General features: G+C 39.2%; 2 protein-coding genes across 2 annotated transcripts in view; one reads left to right on the forward strand and one right to left on the reverse strand.

Moving 5' to 3' along the window:
* The first annotated feature begins 1,343 nt into the window (after positions 1 to 1,343).
* tsfm (Ts translation elongation factor, mitochondrial) lies at positions 1,344 to 6,919 on the forward strand. The gene is made up of 6 exons (XM_088337189.1): positions 1,344 to 1,490; positions 3,626 to 3,769; positions 3,847 to 3,975; positions 4,083 to 4,205; positions 4,675 to 4,756; positions 6,230 to 6,919. Exons 1-6 carry the CDS (start codon positions 1,443 to 1,445, stop codon positions 6,622 to 6,624), a joined length of 921 nt encoding a protein of 306 aa, XP_088193315.1. The 5' UTR covers positions 1,344 to 1,442; the 3' UTR covers positions 6,625 to 6,919.
* Positions 6,920 to 9,766: 2,847 nt separating this feature from the next.
* Positions 9,767 to 20,291, reverse strand: part of smarcc2 (SWI/SNF related BAF chromatin remodeling complex subunit C2) — a 30,049-nt gene continuing 19,524 nt past the window's right edge. Inside the window, exons 23-25 of the mRNA XM_088338437.1 lie at positions 18,859 to 19,019; positions 14,220 to 14,354; positions 9,767 to 14,133 (exon numbers count right to left, since the gene is read on the reverse strand). Coding sequence (XP_088194563.1) covers positions 13,783 to 14,133; positions 14,220 to 14,354; positions 18,859 to 19,019 — 647 coding nt within the window. The 3' untranslated portion in view covers positions 9,767 to 13,782. The remainder of the gene's footprint in view (positions 14,134 to 14,219; positions 14,355 to 18,858; positions 19,020 to 20,291) is intronic.

Raw genomic sequence — 20,291 nt, forward strand, 5'->3', positions numbered from 1 at the left:
TCGTGTGAAATTATTGAAAACAGTTTAAAGAACACCAGGCTGAATAGTTGGCCCTCGCACATTTTCAACTTACTAAATTTGACCCCTTTCTGAAAAGTTTGGACACCCCTACCTTATTGTATCACACACATTGTCTCATACTTCTCCCTGAAGATTTTTTTTGTTTATTGTTAATAGATTTTTGCACTTTATTATATTGTATTTCAATCAATCACATTTCGAAAATTTTGTCAGTCAATGATGAAGAAATGCTAATATAATTATTCAAGTTAGCCCACTTTTGCTAAAATAGAAAGTATGGGCTACTGATGGTGTTTGGCTAGCATCGCTGAGGCAGCTCTAAGCTTCAATCTTGTCATTATTGCTGATTCAGGGCACCTGTGACTGCCCAATTGGCGCCAACAACCCTGACAGCTGATTGGTTCAGAGACTCCTTTTAAACCCCCGGCTTTCAAGAGGAAGCCGTCAGATCGTTGCGAACCTCTGCTCCCAGCTAGGCAAGCTCATACCTTCAGACATTTTTCCTGCCCTGTTTTCTTCTACCTTATACAGTTGCCGACCTGTTTCTGGACCTGTTTCTGCCCTGTTCTGCCATCCCGACATCCGACCTGTTTTGCCCCGCTTCCTGCCTGATACCTGTTGCCGACTTCATTTCTGAACTCGATACCGCCCTTGCTCTCCCGTCCCGGCTAATGACCAGTGTCCCGGCAGTCTAAGATTATCCTCGCTCGACACGGAAGTGCCACTTCCGCGTTCCAGCCACTTGCTACCCGTGTCCGTCAATCATCGGATCGGGGAAGCAATCCCTGCTTTCCCTCTTTATCAATAAAACTGGGAAAACAAACGCTACTGGGTCCTGTCTCTGTTTCTGGTTTGTGACAAATCTTCCCAATTAAATAAATGTGAATATTTAAAATGAATGCACATTTTACACCACGCAAAATATTTTAGTTAGCAAGTACATATTTAGCTTTAAGAGTTAGCTGTTAGTTGCATTAGAGTCGCTGGCAGTGTTGGAAATGTATACCGCCGTCACGTAAAGGTATATATATATATATATATATATATATATATATATATATATATATATATATTGGGCAGTGCAACTTCAGAAAAAAAATATAGTGTTCCATAAGGTGTTTCAGGTTAGTGGGTGGGAGGAAAAGGACGGAAATATTTTATCCTTATTGCACATATAACATTTTATTCAGCACTTTACGTGTGAATTCATTGCTGGAAAAGTGCTTTACAAATATATTTTTTAAATTTGATTAGACACAGAAGTTGCAGTGATTCTCCTTTACTCTAGAGGACGATAGAAAGCGTGCTGGCTTTACGGGACGGTCAAAATTGGCACCTCTCGGCCACCGTAGACAGCGTGGAAGTCAATGACATTCACACATTTTTTACATACTGATCTTTCGTAATCTTTGCAGCTAGATATGTTATTAAACGCTTTATTCGGGACTTTCGTCAAAAACGTGACAACGGTGAGCAAACTGCAATTTATTGTATATATATATTTTTATATTCTGATTAATGATGAGTTTCATTATTCATTTGGTTCGGTAGCAACAACAGATCGGGATATGATTGCACAAGTATTTTCAAATAAACATAAACATCATCAACATCATCCAATCGCTTCTCTTATTAATCATTGCATTTTCCTTTACTTAGCGATCAGGAACCTTACTAATACAATATGGCACCATTTTACTCACAGCAAGGCAGATTGAAGAATACAAATAAAGATAATCTAGGTAAGAAATTATATTATTGTGTTTTATTTACAAAATAAACAACACAAACAATTATTTCACTGATTTTTATACCCCTTTCCCCACTTGCAGTCAATTCAATAAAGCATATCATACCTAGTCATTTGCTCCTCATAATAATGATTGCAATTCCTCTTAGTAGGCAAAACAAAAATATATCTAATCAACGCAGCATATCTATGTAGAATACTGTGAATATTAGCAAACTACGATGATGTTATCGTCTGCTATCGACGATCCGGATTAGAGCAGAGATTGGTAAGAAGAGATCGTTATAAAGAAAAAAATCCAGTTTGAAAACGTAAATTCTCGTTAAAGATTTCCATATGTTGAAATGAGTCAAAAACGAATAAAGGACGTTGGAAATGTATACGTCGACAGGGATGAAATACAATAATTCATTTTACGTCCACCTGACACTTGTTTACTATAAAGGCAACGGGAATCGGGAATTTTTGTATATTGTATGGTAGGTAGAAAGAGCACCTCGGTTATTCACTTTTGGAGGATCTCATTTCATCTCTCATCTCATCAGCTGCACCGCTTATCCTCAGTAGGGTCGCGGGGGTGCTGGAGCCCATCCCAGCAATCATCGGGCAGTGGGCAGGGGACACCCTGAACTGGTTGCCAGCCAATCGCAGGGCACACAGACAGACAACTCGCTCGCTCATTCACACCTAGGGACAATTTGCACCGGCCAATCCACCTGAAATGCATGTCTTTGGAATGTGGGAGGAAAGCGGAGTGCCCGGAGGAAACCCACGCAAGCACGGGGAGAACATACAAACTCCGCACAGGAAGTCCGGTAGCTGGATTTGAACCCACACAGGAGGTTCCCAAGACCTTAGAACTGTGCCGCACACGTGCAAACCACTGCGCCGCTGTGCTATTTTCTAAATTCTATAATTAAAAGGGTGTAGTGCACAGCACAGTTTAAAAAAAACGTTAGGCTGCAATCATGACGTTCAGCCAAGAGATAGCGGCAGAATAACACATATTGTGCGTGCAAATACATGGTTCACGGTTCCCTGAACCACCAGGGTTGTAGGGGCACCACTCCCTGTAGTGTGTCTTGGGCAAGTACAGCCTGGCGGGGCCCAACCCTCCCCAGGCTGTTATTGTGTAGGGGTTTGATCCCCCAAATGAAAGAGATAGTATTGGTGTCCATGCTGACCAGTAGCAGGAGAGGCCTCCTGATCTGACCTAGATAGAGCACCTTCATCATCTGGTCACTGTTTAGTGCTAGTGCATGGTATTTCTAGACGCGCTTGAATAGACTTTTCTTCTTTTTAAATCGTTGTATAGGTTTTATCTGCCCCAAATAAGCCTTATAATAGTAAGATAAAAGCAGTTAGGAGCAATGGAAAGGACTCTTTGAACTCTGTTAAAAACTATTATCGCATACTTGAAAGAGAAAATATTTAATTTAACCCCCATGACCCTACTGAGGATAAGTGGTGCAGATAATGGATGGATTTAATTCAACTTTTGAGGGACTATTCAAATAGCACACCATCTTTAACTGTTTGCATTTATACCTTGAATGTGACAATGGCAGTGCTAACATACTGTAAGGCCATTATCGTATACAATATCATTTAAAAAACTAGTCATTTTTCATTAATGTTTCCTAGAAATTCATCACATGTCGGTAAGGCCATTATGGCAGGAGAAATCTGCCAACAGTAAGGCCACAATCGCACTGAAAAATGTTTGAATGCATTGTTTACTAATTACAGATTAAGTGTAACTATTGCTTCTAGCCTTTTTACCCAATTATTGTCAATAATGCCATGTTGTTAATAAAGTAACGCTTGTACTGCGATCTTATCGATCACTTTTAGGTAAGCAGACACACTTTGCACACATCATGTCATCGTCTCATGGCAGCAGACAAGAACCTCTTGGTCAAATTGCGAAAAAACACAGGCTACACTTTTATCAACTGCAAGAAAGCCCTGGAGAAGTGCAACAATGACATAGTGCAGGTTGGATCCGCGAACAATGTGGACTCGGTTGGCAACGTGGGGCTAGTAATGAAGATTATGCGGTGTTTGTCTACTAGGCTGAAGCCTGGTTGCATGATCAAGCTCAGAAGGAAGGATGGAGTAAGGCGAACAAGCTGGAAGGTCGCAAAGCCAAAGAGGGTCTAGTAGGACTCTTTGTGGGTGATGGAGTTGCAGTCATGGTGGAGGTACATGATGGAGGATGATGGCGAATTGTTTATTTGATCACTAGTTTGTCTAGATTAAATTCCTTATTTTTATATCCCTGTGAAATATCAGTTTCGCTGCGTTGCAGGTCAACTGCGAGACGGATTTTGTCGCCCGCAATGAGAAGTTTCAGCAGCTGGTGAAAGACGTGGCCTTCTCCACTTTGGCACACCACCGAAACAAAAGTCAAAGTCGGACAGGTTACGTGAAGGTGGGTGAGGTTGTGGTTTCCACGGCGATCGCTTCCCTCTTGTTTGAGTGTCGCTGATATCTATCCATTATGTGCACCGCTTATCCTCAGTAGGGTCGCGGGGGTTCTGGAGCCCATCCCAGCTCTTTGGGCAGTGGGCAGGGGACACCCTGAACTGGTTACCAGCTAGTCGCAGGGCACACAGAGACAGACAACCATTCAGTCGCTCATCCACACCTAGGGACAATTTGCCCCTGTAGTATTTGGTGTGACTCTCAATATTATTCTAAATATTTTTCAGCACCAAATACATTTTTAAAAACTTGTTTTATTTTCCCCATCAAAAAAACACACAACGTATTGCATTATTTTTTAAATGTCACTCTCGAAAATTTTCCCTTTCAAGCATGAACCTAACTTTTTAAAGCGAACATTGCACAACCCTGTCAAGTGTCCATTTTTTGCAGTTCCTTTTGTCCTTGTGTTCCAGAGTCTGCTTGCAACTGATGAACTGAGCAAATTAAGCGTGTCAGATGGTGTCACCCTCGCTGATCAGGTGGCCTTAAGCATAGGTCAGTATTAACGTTGAACACTTTATACAGGGTTCCCTCGGATCCTACCTCGAAAGTGCTAAAAGGCATTCAATTCTTTATTCTAACAAGAAGGCCTCAACTGGCATTAGAATGTCTTCAATCCAATTTTTAAAAGTCTTGACAATGACAACACATAATAAGATTTATATTTGTTTGAACTAAAAAGGTTCAAATTTTCAATTGTCGTTTTTAAAAAATTCACTAGATTAATTTGAATGCAACTTGGCGCAAACGCAATAACAGTATCAAAACGGTGATGTGGTTTCAGTCGGACGCATGTCTCAGGTCTACCCACAATACAAATAGAAACTTGGAACAGAGACGTTTGCTTTGGACCATGGGAAAATGTCTATTTAATGAGAAGTAGCTGTGCTGTATAACAGGTACGGGGCCCGAATTGTGCAAAAAATATTTGTTTTTTTTGTTGTGTTTGTTTCAATTGTTGTTTTTGTCGACTTGGTCTTAAATTTAATTTCATAAGGCATTCAAAAAGTCTTGAATACAACTTGCTTCAAGCTGTTGGAACTCTGTGTATACTCGTGGCGGGCGATACTGGAATTTTTGGTATTGATCCAGTCCATATAAGTACAGGGTAGCATCGATCAAAACCGATCCAATACCGACACTTTTTCCCTGGAAATGTAATTATCAATGAATAATTGAACCCTTTACTCAGTTTAAATTTACAGTAAAAAATATATAAAGATTTTAGGCATTCAAACTGAGTTTTTTCTAGTAAATAACTACGATAAAAAACGATGACCTAGACCGGTCTGCTAACACCAGGACTGTGGTGGGGAAGGCCCAGCAGCGACTCCACTTCCCGAGGGTTCTCAGGAGGAACAACCTTGAAGAGAAGCTGCCAGTTTCTTTCTACTAAGCCACAGTGGAGAGCATTCTGGTTAACAGCATCACCGTGTGAATTGAAAAAACATACAGAGAGTAATCAATCCAGTCCAAAAGATCATTGGCTGCTCTCTGCCAGGGAGGGAAAGAAAAATGGGCCAAATCTTCGTCTAGATCATGTTTTTCGTCCCTTGTGAATCATACTGTCACCAGGTGAAGTCAAAATGAAGAAAAAGGGGGATTCCGTTTTCAAATTCCAAGCAATGTTTTGCTAAATATTGCTATTGTTATATCTGCTGTCTATGCTGGCAGGCATGTTCTGCCCACAGCAAGCAATGAGGGAAAACGTGCTAACGGCACTCGCGATGTCTTTTTTTTTTTTTAACAAAACTTTATTGAAACAACAAATCATTGTTCTTTAATATAACTTTTGTCATTTAATAACGTACTGCCTATCAAATTTATTCTATTTAAATGTCCAGTAGTACTTTTACTTATTTATTTCTAGCTTGCTTTTTTATAACACTTTTCAACGGGGTTAATCCTGCCGTATACCATTATTTTCAAAAATGAATGCAACATTAATTGTGCCTCTTGTCTTATCAGGTCGCCTGGGGGAGAACATGTCAGTGAGGCGGGCGGTCACGTTAAGTATCCCCGCCGAGTGGAACTTCGGCTCTTACGTGCACGGCAGCGTGGCGGGCCAGACCGAGGTGCTCATGGGACGTTACGGCGCTTTAGTCGTGTTCCAGGGCGGAAAAGAAGACGAGCGGGGAAATTTGGGCCGAAAGCTGGGACAGCATGTGGTGGGAGAGGCGCCCACATCGCTGGGGAACATGGAGGACTTGCCGTGCGGTGAAAGCGAGACCCGACTCCTACCTCAGACCTTCCTAGGAGACCCCAGCAGGACCGTGGCCCAGTTTTTGAAGGGTCAGCAGGCTCGGGTGCTGGACTTTGTCAGGTTTCAATGCGGGGAGAGCTCTGGCGAGGAGGCAAAGTGATCATTGTATTTAGCTCGTGTCTAGCATAATGAAATTCTTGTTTTTGTTCTTTCCCTCAGTTTTTAGAACTTATGAATTTTACAAAATCAAATTATTATGGTGGAGCTTTATCTAAAAGCATTTTTATTGCATTTTCTTTTGTTTGGTCAAATTTGATAATAATCCGAGATTGTCTTTATTGTCATTATCATAAAAATACCAATGAAATTGTCTTTGCAACCGTGGTGTACAACATGGATAAGACGTTTAAAACTAGGATATAATAAAAACTAAAGGACCATGAACATATACAGTATTATGTGTGGTTGTCTATGTACATCAAGGCGTGGCTGAGTGATTCAATGTCCTCATTGGCATAAAATGTTATTTCATTGTTTCTTTAAAAGTGGGGTGCAGTGTTGAGGTGGCTTTAAAAAGTTGAAAATAGAATATTTTATTAAGTATGTGTTAACAATACCCATCTGAGTTGAAAGAAACCTTATGCATTTGTTTTCACGGCGCCCATCTGCTTATATCTTTTATCAGAGCGGTTCGGGGTGAAACACATTAAGTTCCAAGAATGGGAGCAGGGGGGTGTTGGAGAGTGATGCCATGTTTATCCCCGTACATTTTTTCTAAATTTCTCTATCAGTGTAGCATGAAAATGGCAAACCCCCCAAAAGATGAAAAAAAATTCATTTGAACACATACTTGCACGCAGATTGTAAAGAGCTTAACAGAGGCTGCAGGGATTATTTTAAACCAGGAGATGGCGACAGAGATTAACAAAGTTCCAAATTCTGCACAGCTCCTTTTAGTTGCATTTGAGTAACCTGGCTAAAACAACTAGGCAAATTTGTATTTTTTTCTGTGACGTATTCTTTGAAAGTAAATCTAAGTACAATCCTTTTTGTTGATACCATAAAGCACTGCCATAAAAACAAATTTGACGGCACCTGAAGCACGACTTTCCCGAGTCGCTGTTCCGGCGTCTTATTGGTTATTTGTACTCTAACCTGCCTCAGTGATAAATTGGGATTTCCAGGGTGATGTCAAGGATTTACCCCTCTTGAAAATGTATCCCCTGCCACGGATTCATGGAACATGTTTAAGTTTTTTAAGTATTTTTTTTTTAGCAAGTGAATATGTATTCATCTCAGAGATGCCTAAGAAAAAGTACTTCACCTCCGGTGTGACGGGAGACTAAGTCGAAACTCAATATCATAAAGAGCATGAATGTGATGCTTTGGTTTGCTTCCAGATGTTAGAAGTTGTACTTGCTTATAAGAAAGCTTCACAAAATATTTCCACTTTTTTGGAAAGTTAGGCACTGCTGCGGCAGAGGTCGTTGTCGAAAAAATACAGTGGATAATATATTTGACCACGAGATATTCTAAAATTTAAAAAAAATGAGTGCGAAAAATCACATTGAAGAATACAAAACTCGGAAGACTTCGTGATCAAACTGCACCATTTCAATTCTCATTTTTTGCCTAGTCTTTTAAGGATTTGGGGTACCTGTTGCAGCAAAATGGCGGACAATAATGTTATCTTTAGGTAAGGAGGTTCATATTGTGTAAAAAAATGCTAATTGTTTGACCTATGAGTATTTAAAAATGCACGTTAAATGATAGTTCATGTACTTTTGCTTATTATTTAAATCAGGGGTGTCAAACATACGGCCCGCAGGCCAGAACCGGCCCCCAAGGAGGTTCAATCAGGCCCGCAGGATAATTTAAAAGTGGGAAAAAATGAATACATTTTTAATAAGATGCAATTCACGGAATGTCCATTAGGAGGCAGAGTGTTGCAGTTTCGATCAATCTAGTGTGATGCAGACCCATCCATCCATTATCTGCACCGCTTATCTTCAGTAGGGTCGCGGGGGTGCTGCCCAGCTATCTTTGGGCAGTGGGCAGGGGACATCCTGAACCGGTTGCCAGCCAGTCACAAGGCACACAGAGACAGACAACTCACTCGCTCATTCGCACCTAGGGACAATTTGGACCGGCCAATTAACCTGACATGCATGATTTTGGAATGTGGGAGGAAACCGGAGTGCCCGGAGTAAACCCACACAAGCACGGGGAGAAATCGCAAACTCCACACAAGAAGTTTCAATCTCATCCCCTCATAACTGTGCCGCACACGTGCTAACCACTGCGCCCTGTGATGCAGATTTAAAGGGCAAATTTTATCAGCATCTACTACTCCAAATTAAAATCCCTGGATGCTAGAATTTTGTGCATGATTGGAGCAACCTACCTCTGTGAACAAATCTTCTCAGTAATGAATATCAATAAAACAAAAATGTGTTCAAAGCTCACAAACAAGAACTTAAATGACATTCTAAAGGGTCAGCTATTCAGGACATGACACCAGGTATTGAAGCATATGTACAGGCGTAAAAGATGCTAAATATCAGGAAAAAAAATAGGCCCAGACTCGACAAACGCCTTTAAAATGCTGCCTTAGAATTAAGAATACAGCTCTGTGAATATGAATCCTTACTGTGGTGATTTAATGTTAGTCAGCAGCTTTACCACATAAAAGTATGGTGGAATTTTTTACAGCATTTATGGTATAATTTTAATAGTTCGGCCCACTTGACATCTAACGAGGCCATATGTAGCCCACGATGTGAAATAAGTTTGACACCCCTGATTGAAATCAAGATTGTATTTTTAAATACGTTTTTTTCCACTAGGAGGCACTAAAAATACAGTGTCCTTTTGAAGCTTTATTTTTTTCATTAAATGGTTTTCCAGTGGCAACACGGCGGCGCAGTGGTTAGCACGTGTGCGGTACAGTTCTGAGGTCATGAGATTGAACCTCCTGTGTGGAGTTTGCATGTTCTCCCTGTGCTTGTGTGGGTTTCCTCCGGGCACTCCGGTTTCCTCCCACATTCCAAAAACATGCATGTTAGGTTAATTGGTCCAAATTGAGCAAGTGAGTTGTCTGTCTCTGTGTGCCCTGCGACTGGCTGGCAACTGGTTCAGGGTGTCCCCTGCCCACTGCCTGAAGATAGCTGGTATTGGCTCCAGCACCCCCGCAACCCTACTGAGGATAAGCGGCGCAGAAAATGGATGGATGGTTTTCCTCATTTCTTCGGACAATAAAATGGCAAAAGATGGCAATTCCAGCTCTGTGCAGGACAACTGAGTTGTGTTTTTCCACATTCTTTTATTTTTCACCTCCCTCAACATGTTTTAAGACCAAACAGCCAGATTGATCACACATTGAAGTGATGAGTTATTGAAGACATTTGGACATATTGTAATCAATCGATGCGAATTGATGGGTTCGAAAACTCAGGACACACAAACGATGTTTTTCTTTTCACAAAGTCCACGCGACAAAGTTTTAACACAGATGTTGGTAACTTCAGTCACAGCTCAGGTGACGTGTGAAATACTGAAAAAACAAGAATTCACCTCATGTAAGGTCTTTTTTCATGTCACACATTAGAATGGCACTAGAAATAAAACTGCATGGTAATAAGAAAGATTACGCATTTCCAAGTCATGCCTCCTTTCACATTCTCACAATCACACAAAAAGGTAAATAGAGACTACAAAGATAACAATATTCCAATACAATGTTGATATCAAATAATAACAATGAAAAAACAGTAACAAATACAAAAGTCGATTGGATAAAAATTGAGGATTCTGTCGAGATACCAAAGGACACACTTCTCCTTTGTCTTCTGCGGGTTTTTTTCTTCAAACAAACCGATCAATTTTCTTCATTTAAAAAAAAACAGTAAATAAGTGTGATAACATGTTTAATAGAAAGTTTTGGTTTCGCAATAGACACAAAGGATGTCATTTGATTCTGTCATCACCACAGTACATTTGTCACAAAATCTCAAACTTCAGTCCGTTTTACTCTTCAAGTGCTTGACCGTTATCGTTTAAGTACTTGAAAATGTGTTTTGTATTTTACTTTTCTGTCTGTCTTCATACTAATACATTTGGCTTGTAACAGAAGTTTCACTTTACAGTACATGGTTTTCAATGGCATCCAGACTATGCTCGGGTAACATGGTGATGAAAAAGTGTCGGTATGAAATCGTATTTAAGACAGCAAAAGGGCTTTTTGTATAAGTGCTTAAGTTCAATCATGGATGCTTCAAGTCTTAAAATGAGACCGAAGGAAATAGGAAAAGTGCATTTTTTTCGAATACAAAATAAAGGTCAATTTAGAAACGACGAGGGGAGTTGACACATTTAAAACATTGGGGTCTGAATTAGCTGCTACGGAATCTTGTAATAAAATAAAATTAAAAGAAGACACCTCTCCCTTTCATAAACTCAACAGTTCACTGATTATGTCAGTTAATGACTGGGTATCAACATTAATATATACTATGATTTTAATTTCAATTCTCCAGAGTTCAACTTATTCATGGCCAGCCTAGTCACAGTCCAATCTAACTTTAACTTTTTGAGCTTATTCACTTTCAAATTCAGAGAGTAATTGGTGAAATGATTTGGCCAATATTATGTGAAATATTAGTTTCATGAATGTATTTAAATATTTGAAATTCATGTAAATTGGAACAAATAGTAAAATCAGAAATTCTTGTAAATCCAGTAATTTTCTGATAATTCTACTGAAAAAAAAAAGACATTCAACTAATTTGTTCATGGGTTTATGAATCGATCGCAAATCATGCAAAAGTAAATATACAGTAATACTGCTACATACAAGATTAATTTGTTCCCAGATCAGTCTCTTTTCTATAATTTTGGATGAGCGAATTTTCCCCGAATATGTTCTTTGTGTCGGACCGGGGGGTTTACCGTATTTATTCGTGTATAACACACTCTTTTTTATTTATTTTAGCTTAAAAAAAACTCAGAAAGTTCGGTGCACGTTATGCAAGAGGTTTCACTATATTTGTGCAAATATCCATCAGTTCAAAATATCGCTGACCACAATCGCAAAACATTGGATGCAACAGAAATTGAACCTGGGTAAAGGCAGCGAGAGTGCCAAATACTAACCACTAAACCACCAATATAAACTAATGATACAAAAATAATAAAATACAATTCAATATCATATAAATAAGCATTATGCTTTATCTTATTATCACACTCTTTTTTGTCACTGTACCAGAGTTGAATGTTAAATGTGCATTGTTGTGCATTTCACACATTACAATGAGAATATATTTGTCACTTACAATTCTTAGAATAAAATAGAAGAATAGAATGTGAATTTCACAAAAAAGTTAACATTCGTCTCTGGCACAGTGACTAAAACTACTTTGTTAATGAGATAAAACCTACAGGCATTTGTACTTCATCTACAAGAGTGATTCTCAACTGATGGATTGCGACCCACTTTTCAATTACACTCCTTTATAGTAGATGCCGATTATGCCCTGCCTCAGCTGTTCTTCCTGTTATTCAATTGCCGTTGTCCAATTTTTTTTGAGAGGGACCACTTCTCATTTTATTGTGATTTTTTTTGGTTTTATTTCCTTCTTTTGCCTTTAATAATGGGTCCCAAGAAAGTTAGTGAAAAGGGAAAGGAAAAGTGGAAAACAATGGCAACAACAATTGAGCCAAAGAAAGAAATGATTGTAAAATACGAAAATAGTGTGCGAATGTCTGCCAATGAAGCATTAAATGATTTGTAAAAGTTTTGTTTTTTTACCAGTATATTATTATTAGTAAGTTTGTTATTTCAGTGATGGAATGTTTGGCCAACAAAAATTTCCACATTTAAGGGTTTTACAGCGCCAGCCAATCAGAAGCAGGTTTGAAAGGCACTATACAATAAAGTTGAGGCACAATGTGTGTGCATGACTTTGATAGGCTGCTGTAAGCGCTTAGTCAAATAGCCGGGCGCACAACTGGCCACCGAAACAAACATGATAGCTCGTAACTTTAGCGGCCTATTACATTGAAAATGAATTAATCAATTAAATTGGACTCTGAGGAAAGTCAGAAGAGCGCAAAGAAAAGCTGAGCTCCAGCGTCCAAGAATTGATTTAGGCGGTGTCAGAAGGGAAGCTAACAGCTAGGCTAACAATTCCTAAGCCACCACAGTCAATTTTGGCTAGTCATTTAACGCCTGATCCATTACCAATGAAACGGTTGACTTAGGGCTACCACTCATGGAAAACCTTTACATTTGTGACTCTTTTATTTCAATCACCACAAAGACCTTGCAAAAGTCGCGGTTACCCCTCACTAGCGTGTAGCTTAGCCATCTGTTCTCTAAATCGCTTTCTTACACTGAAAGGAGTCGCCCTCCAATTTCGTTGTATTTTTGTAAAATGACAATAAAGACCATTTATTCAACTGTAATCCTGTTTTTATTTGTAGATCTATATTTGTTATTTCGTTGCAGTCGTATACTCTTAGTCTCCAAGGACATCTTCTCAAGATAAGTTTGCATGTCACTATGTTTAATTTCTCCCTAAAAACAAAACGAGCACAGAAATGCACATTTTTTTTAAATCGAAAATTGCTTCCAGATTGCAATGCAAGTGTGAAAAATCTCAATTAGGTTTTTTTTCCTAAATCGGGCAGGCCTATTACAAACGGTAAATAAATAAATATCGTTGTTAAGTACAATTTGTAAAAATATTTTAGGTATGTATTTCTTTTTGTGTTTGGCTATTTTAGGGAAATTTGGGTTGCGATGTAGGCTTATATGTGAGTATATACCACGTATGGTCATATCAGGTTTTTTTTCTCGTATGTATTCTACTATTGTTTACTTTAAACTACAGGATACATTTGATTTAGGTTGCAGCTTGTCATTAGGGTGGCATGGTGGGTCCTTAAGTCAGACAAGTTGAGGATCACTGTTGTACACTAATGGTGAACTAGTGGTTAAAATACAGTGCTCTGAACGCCGATCAGGGTTTGATTCCCATTGGATCCAAACACATAGTTTGAGTTGTACCGATTTTTAAACCAAAATCAGGAGTGAGCATTTTTCAGGAGTGCACGTTTTACTTGAGTACGCAATCTACACTAATAAATACGGTAAGTATAATGGCATGTCAAGTTGAATTCTATGATTGGAGGTGATGGTAACAGGGAAAAAAAAAGGGTCACACACCTCGGGTGAACAACATAAACAGCACGCGTCTCCATTCAAGGGATTCAACGGCAGTTTGTCAGTTAGCTGCAGCAAAGTGATTTTGGCTTCTCACTGACCGTGGAGCGCCGGTGCACCTCCGGAACCCGAGTGGCTGCTTACAGGTTGACCTGGGGGCGATGCCCGGGCCCCCGAAGGCGGTTGGGACTCCGAGGCCGGCCCGGCAGAAACCGGCACGGCAGAGTTGGGGGAAGGCTGCGATGCAGGCGCACCAGCGGTTGCCTGGGCTGGGGTGGAGCCTTGACTGCCTGTCTGGGGGGGATGCGAACCCCCGGCTTGGTTGTGCTGCTGATGCTGGATCTGCTGGAAGTGCTGCTGGCGGGCTCGCATCTCGGCGTACTTGAGCTGCTCCATATGGAAGGACTGACGGTCAGCCAGAAGCTGCTGGCGCTGATACTCGAGCTGATGGGGAAAAATGTTAAAATGAGGACAACGGTTGTCTTGGAAAGTAAGCTTTTCTCTAAATGTTCCTGCTACAAGCCACTCACAGCCTCTCGTTCTCGATCCATGATCGTCTCCAGTTCCTCAAAGTGTCGCAGTTTGATCTCAAGTTTCTTCATTTGAGTCTCCACTAGGAGTGCCACCAGAGATTTAATTTTCCTCTCTTCCACTGCAGCCAAATGCTTGAAGGGGAAATAATACAAAGTCAGATATAGAGTGATCCCTCACTATAGCGCGGTCTAGTTTTCACAGTTTCGCCACTTCACAGATATGCATCGTGCAGTGTCCTGCATTCTTATTTGCCAAACAGTCACTGCAACTTTTCTCTATCTGTGTGTCATTAAAGTTGTAGTTTAATATGTACCGTTACTCGTATGTAAAACAGCACACCTAATTGACATTATGTATGTGCAAATGACCTTGCCATTTCGAGTTCAGTGTTTCCCATACATAGGAACATTTTGCCAGGGTTTAATTGGCCCTGCCAGTCTAAACTTGTATTATTAAAAATATTATGAAATGTTAGATTAGGCCTCTCCAATATTAGATAGAAGACTTACAGTTAGGTCGTTGTGTCTTCCTATCGAAGCACTATTACGCACATTATCCAGTTTGAACCACCTAAAACAGTTGAGTCACACATATTTACTATGAGGCCGCGTTGTCCCCCCTGCGTGGGTTGGCGACCAAGACAGTATAAAACTAGTCCCTATCTTTGATTCATGTTGGAGGAGCTTCCCATGAAATTGATCTTTCTGGCATCCACTAAATGGTTAAAAGAAAATTTGCAGTCCCCTAGTTCTTATTTCTAATACAGCGAGCATCTAAGATAAAAGAACTGGGCTAAGGTTCAGGTGAACCTTTCAATTTGTGCCTGACCCTGTGGTCTTATGCTTGCTGCGGGTTTTTTCCAGTTGTGCTTTGACGAAGCCAAGAGCAGAAAGTGTCCAGTTCCAATTTCTGAGTGTATATGGTGAGTAGTTTGGTTTTGGACACAGAAAGTTAGTGAGACCTTATTTTAAAGATATTTCATCAATGCAAATGCAAGTAAATGAGGGCATAAAAAAGCAGGATCTTCTGTAAGAACTGACGTAAATATCAGGCAGAGAAGGATAAGGTATCCTAACAAGGACACACACATGGGCGATAAAGTGGGGGCCAAGAGACTATTCAAACAAAGCAAAAAAGCTACATTTTTATCTGGGGATCAGGCCTTGAATTTGTTTGTGCGCTGTGTGAGTGTCTAAAAGCTCATTTTACAAATTTCATATAGGTTATTGGTAAAATATATTTTTTAAATGTTGCGTGGAAGCATCATTAAATTCTTTATCTTTCTTCTGTACAGTACAGAGTATGTCTTATCTGGGGGAAAGTGCAGGTTTTCCCCGTGACAACCAGCATTTTCTCTGTGAAGGTGATAATGCATGTTCAAACCCCAATCTAAATATATGTGAGGTAGGTTAGTTGGATAACTTATATTGTATACGGATACGAGTGTAGATGTAATCTCAAATGCACCTTGCATTCGGCCAGGGATTTTTCAAATAGTTAATAATTTTTTTACGCTTGATTTCAATGATTATTTTTAGTACAAACAACAGTATAGTCTCTTTGTGATTAAAGGCTATACAAATAAATAAACATGACTTAAAATAATTTTGTCTGGGAGCAATAACAGACAATGATAAAAGGATAAAAAAGGATATAAGGAATATCAGTAAAACCTAGATTCTCAAAACCGGAAGAAAAAAAAAACGTTTCCATCTTCGCAACATTGCTAAAATTAGTCCTATGCGGTTCCATTCCGATGCAGAGATTATAATTCATGCGTTTGGTACCTCCTGTCTCGATTATTGTAATGTACTACTCCCTGCTCTCCCGAAATCCAAAATCAAGAGCCTTCAGCTGGTACAAAATATTGCAGCAAGGCTTTTAACTAAGACAAGAAAGTTTGATCACATTACCCCGGTTTTAGCTAACCTGCATTGGCTCCTTGTTAGCCTAAGATGTGATTTTAAGGTTCTGTTGATATTATACAAAATAATGCATGGACTTGCTCCCTCATATCTTTCAGATTTAATTTCCCCTTATGTTCCTAACTTCGCTCGAAAAATGCTGGTCTACTAGTGATCCCAAGAGCCAAAAGAGAACCGCAGGTTCGAGAGCGTTCTCCATTCGGGCCCCGGTGTTGTGGAATGCTCTGCCACCTGAGATTCGATCTGCAACCTCAGTGGAACTATTTAAATTTAGGCTTCAACACACTTATATTCTATAGTTTATGAATGACCTATATTTAATGTTGACAATATCTGTGTGTTGTTATTGCAACATCAAGTGCAGCCTGGTCATCCTGGAAGTGGGATGACCTCATGTACGGTCCCTTCTCAAGGTTTCTTCATTTTCCTCATGTTGAATATTTCCTTGCCCTCATGTAGGTTTTAGATCAGGGGACGGTGTAATAGCAGTCTGTAGTCTGCAATAATCTGTGGTCCGTGCAGCCCTCTGAGACTCCTTGTGATTAAGGGTGTCACAAATTGGGTTTATCTTAATCTATCAATCAAACAAAACACAAAACTTAAATAACCTTAAATTGTAAAAGTTGCAGGATCTTTGTGGGTACTTTCTACATTTTATTTGAACTTTATAGGACAAGACAAGCGGAGTGTAAGATAAGAGGTTATTGAAAAAGAGAGAGAGCCTGTGCCCTGAAACAATTAGCCAAAATTATCTGTCCCAAATTACAATTAAATACGAAATTTGTTTCCTGAAAGATCACGAAATAAGTAGATCAACTCTTCAATTATTAGAAATGAAAGGTCAATGCCAAATATTTGTATTTATTGAAATCATGTTAATATTTTTTGGCCATCATTCAAAAATTTTACATTTAAGGTCAATCGGTTTTAGACACAAATTACAGTAGTTATCTGGAATTATATTCATCATATAGAGTGGTTGGGGTAATTACACACAATATTTACAAATTAATCATGTTCAAGATGGTGGTGTGGACACGTACAATTGTTATACAAGGGAAATTAACTAGGTCCAATAATTATTCGTGATTGAGGTTGGGTAATACTAAGTGATGCATACATAATACGTGATACTAATTAAATATTCTGGGAGCTTTTGACACTACAGGAAAAAAAAGACTGCATGCCACTGCCCACCATCAGATTGGGTACTAAGAAGGGTTTAGTTTTGAATGTGATATGAGTGAATGAAAAAACACCTAATTTTGGTCCCAGCAAGCCCCTTTTTGCACTCGGAGTGCAATAGGTTTGAAGGCCTGATCAACCTGAAACCCTATCACAACCAAAGTGTTGAGCTTCAAATTTTTTGGAACCTTTTATTTAAATAACATTGCCATACATCCATCCATCTTCTGCATCGCTTTCCCTCACTAGGGCCGCAGGGGTGATGGAGCCCATCACAGCTGTCTTCGGGCATGGGAAGGACTCCCGAACTGGTTGCCAGCCAGTAAATAGTTAAAAGAGAATTTACAGTCTACATTTCTAATATAGCAAGCATCTAAGATAAAAGAACTGGGCAGAGGTTCAGGCAAACCTTTCATATATATAGATGCAAAGTTATGTAAAATAATTTTAAGATTCCTCATTGTATAAATGATCACAAAAACCCGGGTTTGTATTTGTTTATGTATCTCTGTTAGTCAGAAGAAATCTTGCTCAGTCTCACTAAAATTCTCTGAGAAACACTGGAGTTTCTGTCTAACCCACAATTTAATCGATTGTGGCATGTCAGTGTATAGAAATCTTTTTGCCAAAAAGACAAAAGAGACACAAAAACTGCCTATTGTAATGTTGTTTTAGCGATAAAATACACATGCACCGCAGATTTCAAAAGAAGAAATCACTGCAGAGCCCAGTCAGGATGCAGCGGCTATTAAGGGCAGTGAAAAACACCTCAGTCACTCTCTGTCCGACTGTTTTTTGTATTTTACTCAAATGCAGTTGGACATTTGGATTAAGACCAAGAAAAATGCCATCAATGCATAAAACACGTCCATACAATGTAAGTTTTCTACAAAATCTTGAAAATCTCACATTTTTAAACAATTAACGATATTCAACTACAAGTTAACCGTTGAAAACATGATTATTTACAATGGAACGCTTTCATCAATCGACAGAACCGCCACGCTTGTTATGTTATAATAATGACAACACACGCTCATTCTTAAGGGAATTTTACATTACTGCTAGCATTAGCACCGCAACATGTGCAATTCTTTTAGTTGTGTTTGTAAAAGTAACAGACTGCGTTTAGGGTGTTTTACAATTTAGGAACGGGCAAACGCATCATTTGTCACTGATAAGTTTATTCTGTTTTTAATATTGGTTTCAAGGTTTCTTTTCTCCTCACGCTGAGGTTTTGAGTTTTTCTCTGCTCGCATGTTGGTTTAAGATCAGGCACCGGTGTAATTGTAACCTGTGCAGTCCTTTGAGCCATCTTGTGATTAAGGGCTATACAAATAAATGTGACTTGACTTGAATTGGAAACCTACAAAGGAGATTGCATCAGATGCCAGTTCATTATGTTGACTATTATACCTCACTGTTGTCAATTGTTTCAAATATTGTACACTGTTTCCATCACGTTGCAGTTATTTGGTTTTAAGTATTAATTATACTGTCGTTACACAATATATTGTCTGCGTACCTTTGCTTTGACGGCGGCCGCAGCCAGCGCGGAGGCGGCTGCAGTGGCGAGGTTGCCCTCGCCTACGTCCCGCTCTACCTTGGCTTTCTTTTCTCCCTCGCTCTCAGATTCTCTTTGGATTTCCTCACCTTCTTTTCCATCCTTTTCCTTATCTCCATCACCTTGAAAGGAAGAAACATTTTTTTTGTTTTTTAAATTGTGTGAAATGCAGAGCTGCCAAACACTTGAAAATCACATTTCAGAATTTTTTAGATTTTGTACTTTTTTCAGAGTAACATTTAAGAGTGCTGGAGCAAATCTTCAGGCAGTGGGCAGGGGACACCCTGAACTGGTTGCCAGTCAGTTGCATGGCACACAGAGACAGACAACTCACTCGCTCATTCTAGGGACAATTTGGACGGGTCAATTAACCTGACATGTATGTTTTTGGAATGTGAAAGGAAACCGTAGTGCCTGGAAGAAACCCAGACAGGCACGGGGAGAACATGCAAACCCCGCACAGGAAGGCTGTGAGTTGTTTTTTTTTCCCATGACCTCAGAACTGCGGAGGTGTTAACCACTAAGACGCCATGGCGACAAGTTGAAATCAAATCAAATGTATTTGTAAAGCACTTTTCAGGCAATAAATCGCCACTCGAATGCTGTGTAAAAACATTTAGTGTACATTGAAAAAGTGGCTTTTAGACCAAAAATGCTGAACACACTAAACCTACTGTTACTGCAAGTGTCCAATTGATGGCACTATTGCACCAGGAGTAACCAAGAAACAATCACCATTAATTCAAAAATGAACATTGCTTGATTTATTTTTCATTTTTGTAGTTTCATAGTAAATATGTACCATATTTATTCGTGTATACTGTATACACCCTGTGTTCATGCATAACGCACACCTAATGTTTTGATTCAGCAAAAAAATGTTTCACTTTTACTCAGCTCAAACTTAAGTGACAAACATGGAATACTGGCGGCCATAATTAAAATCAATTATAGACAACGTAAACTATGAAACCTATACGAGCATAAAATGTCATATGTATTTACTTAATGTTTTTCAAAGTTTGATTCAATATCATATACATCAAAAAGTTGTTCCCCCCGCTTTATTGAGTTCACTTATATATATTTCAGGACAACTTTCCATTTTAGATAGATAGATAGATAGATAGATAGATAGATAGATAGATAGATAGATAGATAGATAGATAGATAGATAGATAGATAGATAGATAGATAGATAGATAGATAGATAGATAGATAGATAGATAGATAGATAGATAGATAGATAGATAGATAGATAGATAGATAGATAGATAGATAGATAGATAACTTTATTAATCCCCGGAGGGAAATTCACATTTCCAGCAGCATCCCATTTCTCCATTCTTTAACATTTGTCCCTGGTACCGTGAATAAAAGTAGTGCGATGGGAT

The sequence above is a fragment of the Urocampus carinirostris genome, chromosome 6 (genome assembly GCF_059441175.1).
Source record: "Urocampus carinirostris isolate Australia breed hairy pipefish chromosome 6, RoL_Ucar_1.0, whole genome shotgun sequence".
In the NCBI taxonomy this organism is placed as follows: Eukaryota; Metazoa; Chordata; class Actinopteri; order Syngnathiformes; family Syngnathidae; genus Urocampus; species Urocampus carinirostris.

Coding starts and splice junctions, on each gene's coding strand:
- tsfm (XM_088337189.1), top strand. CDS start 1,443: ATGTTATTAAACGCTTTATTCGGGACTTTCGTCAAAAACGTGACAACG. Junction 3,770..3,846: donor GCAACAATGACATAGTGCAG/GTTGGATCCGCG, acceptor TTTGTCTACTAG/GCTGAAGCCTGGTTGCATGA. Junction 3,976..4,082: donor GAGTTGCAGTCATGGTGGAG/GTACATGATGGA, acceptor GCTGCGTTGCAG/GTCAACTGCGAGACGGATTT.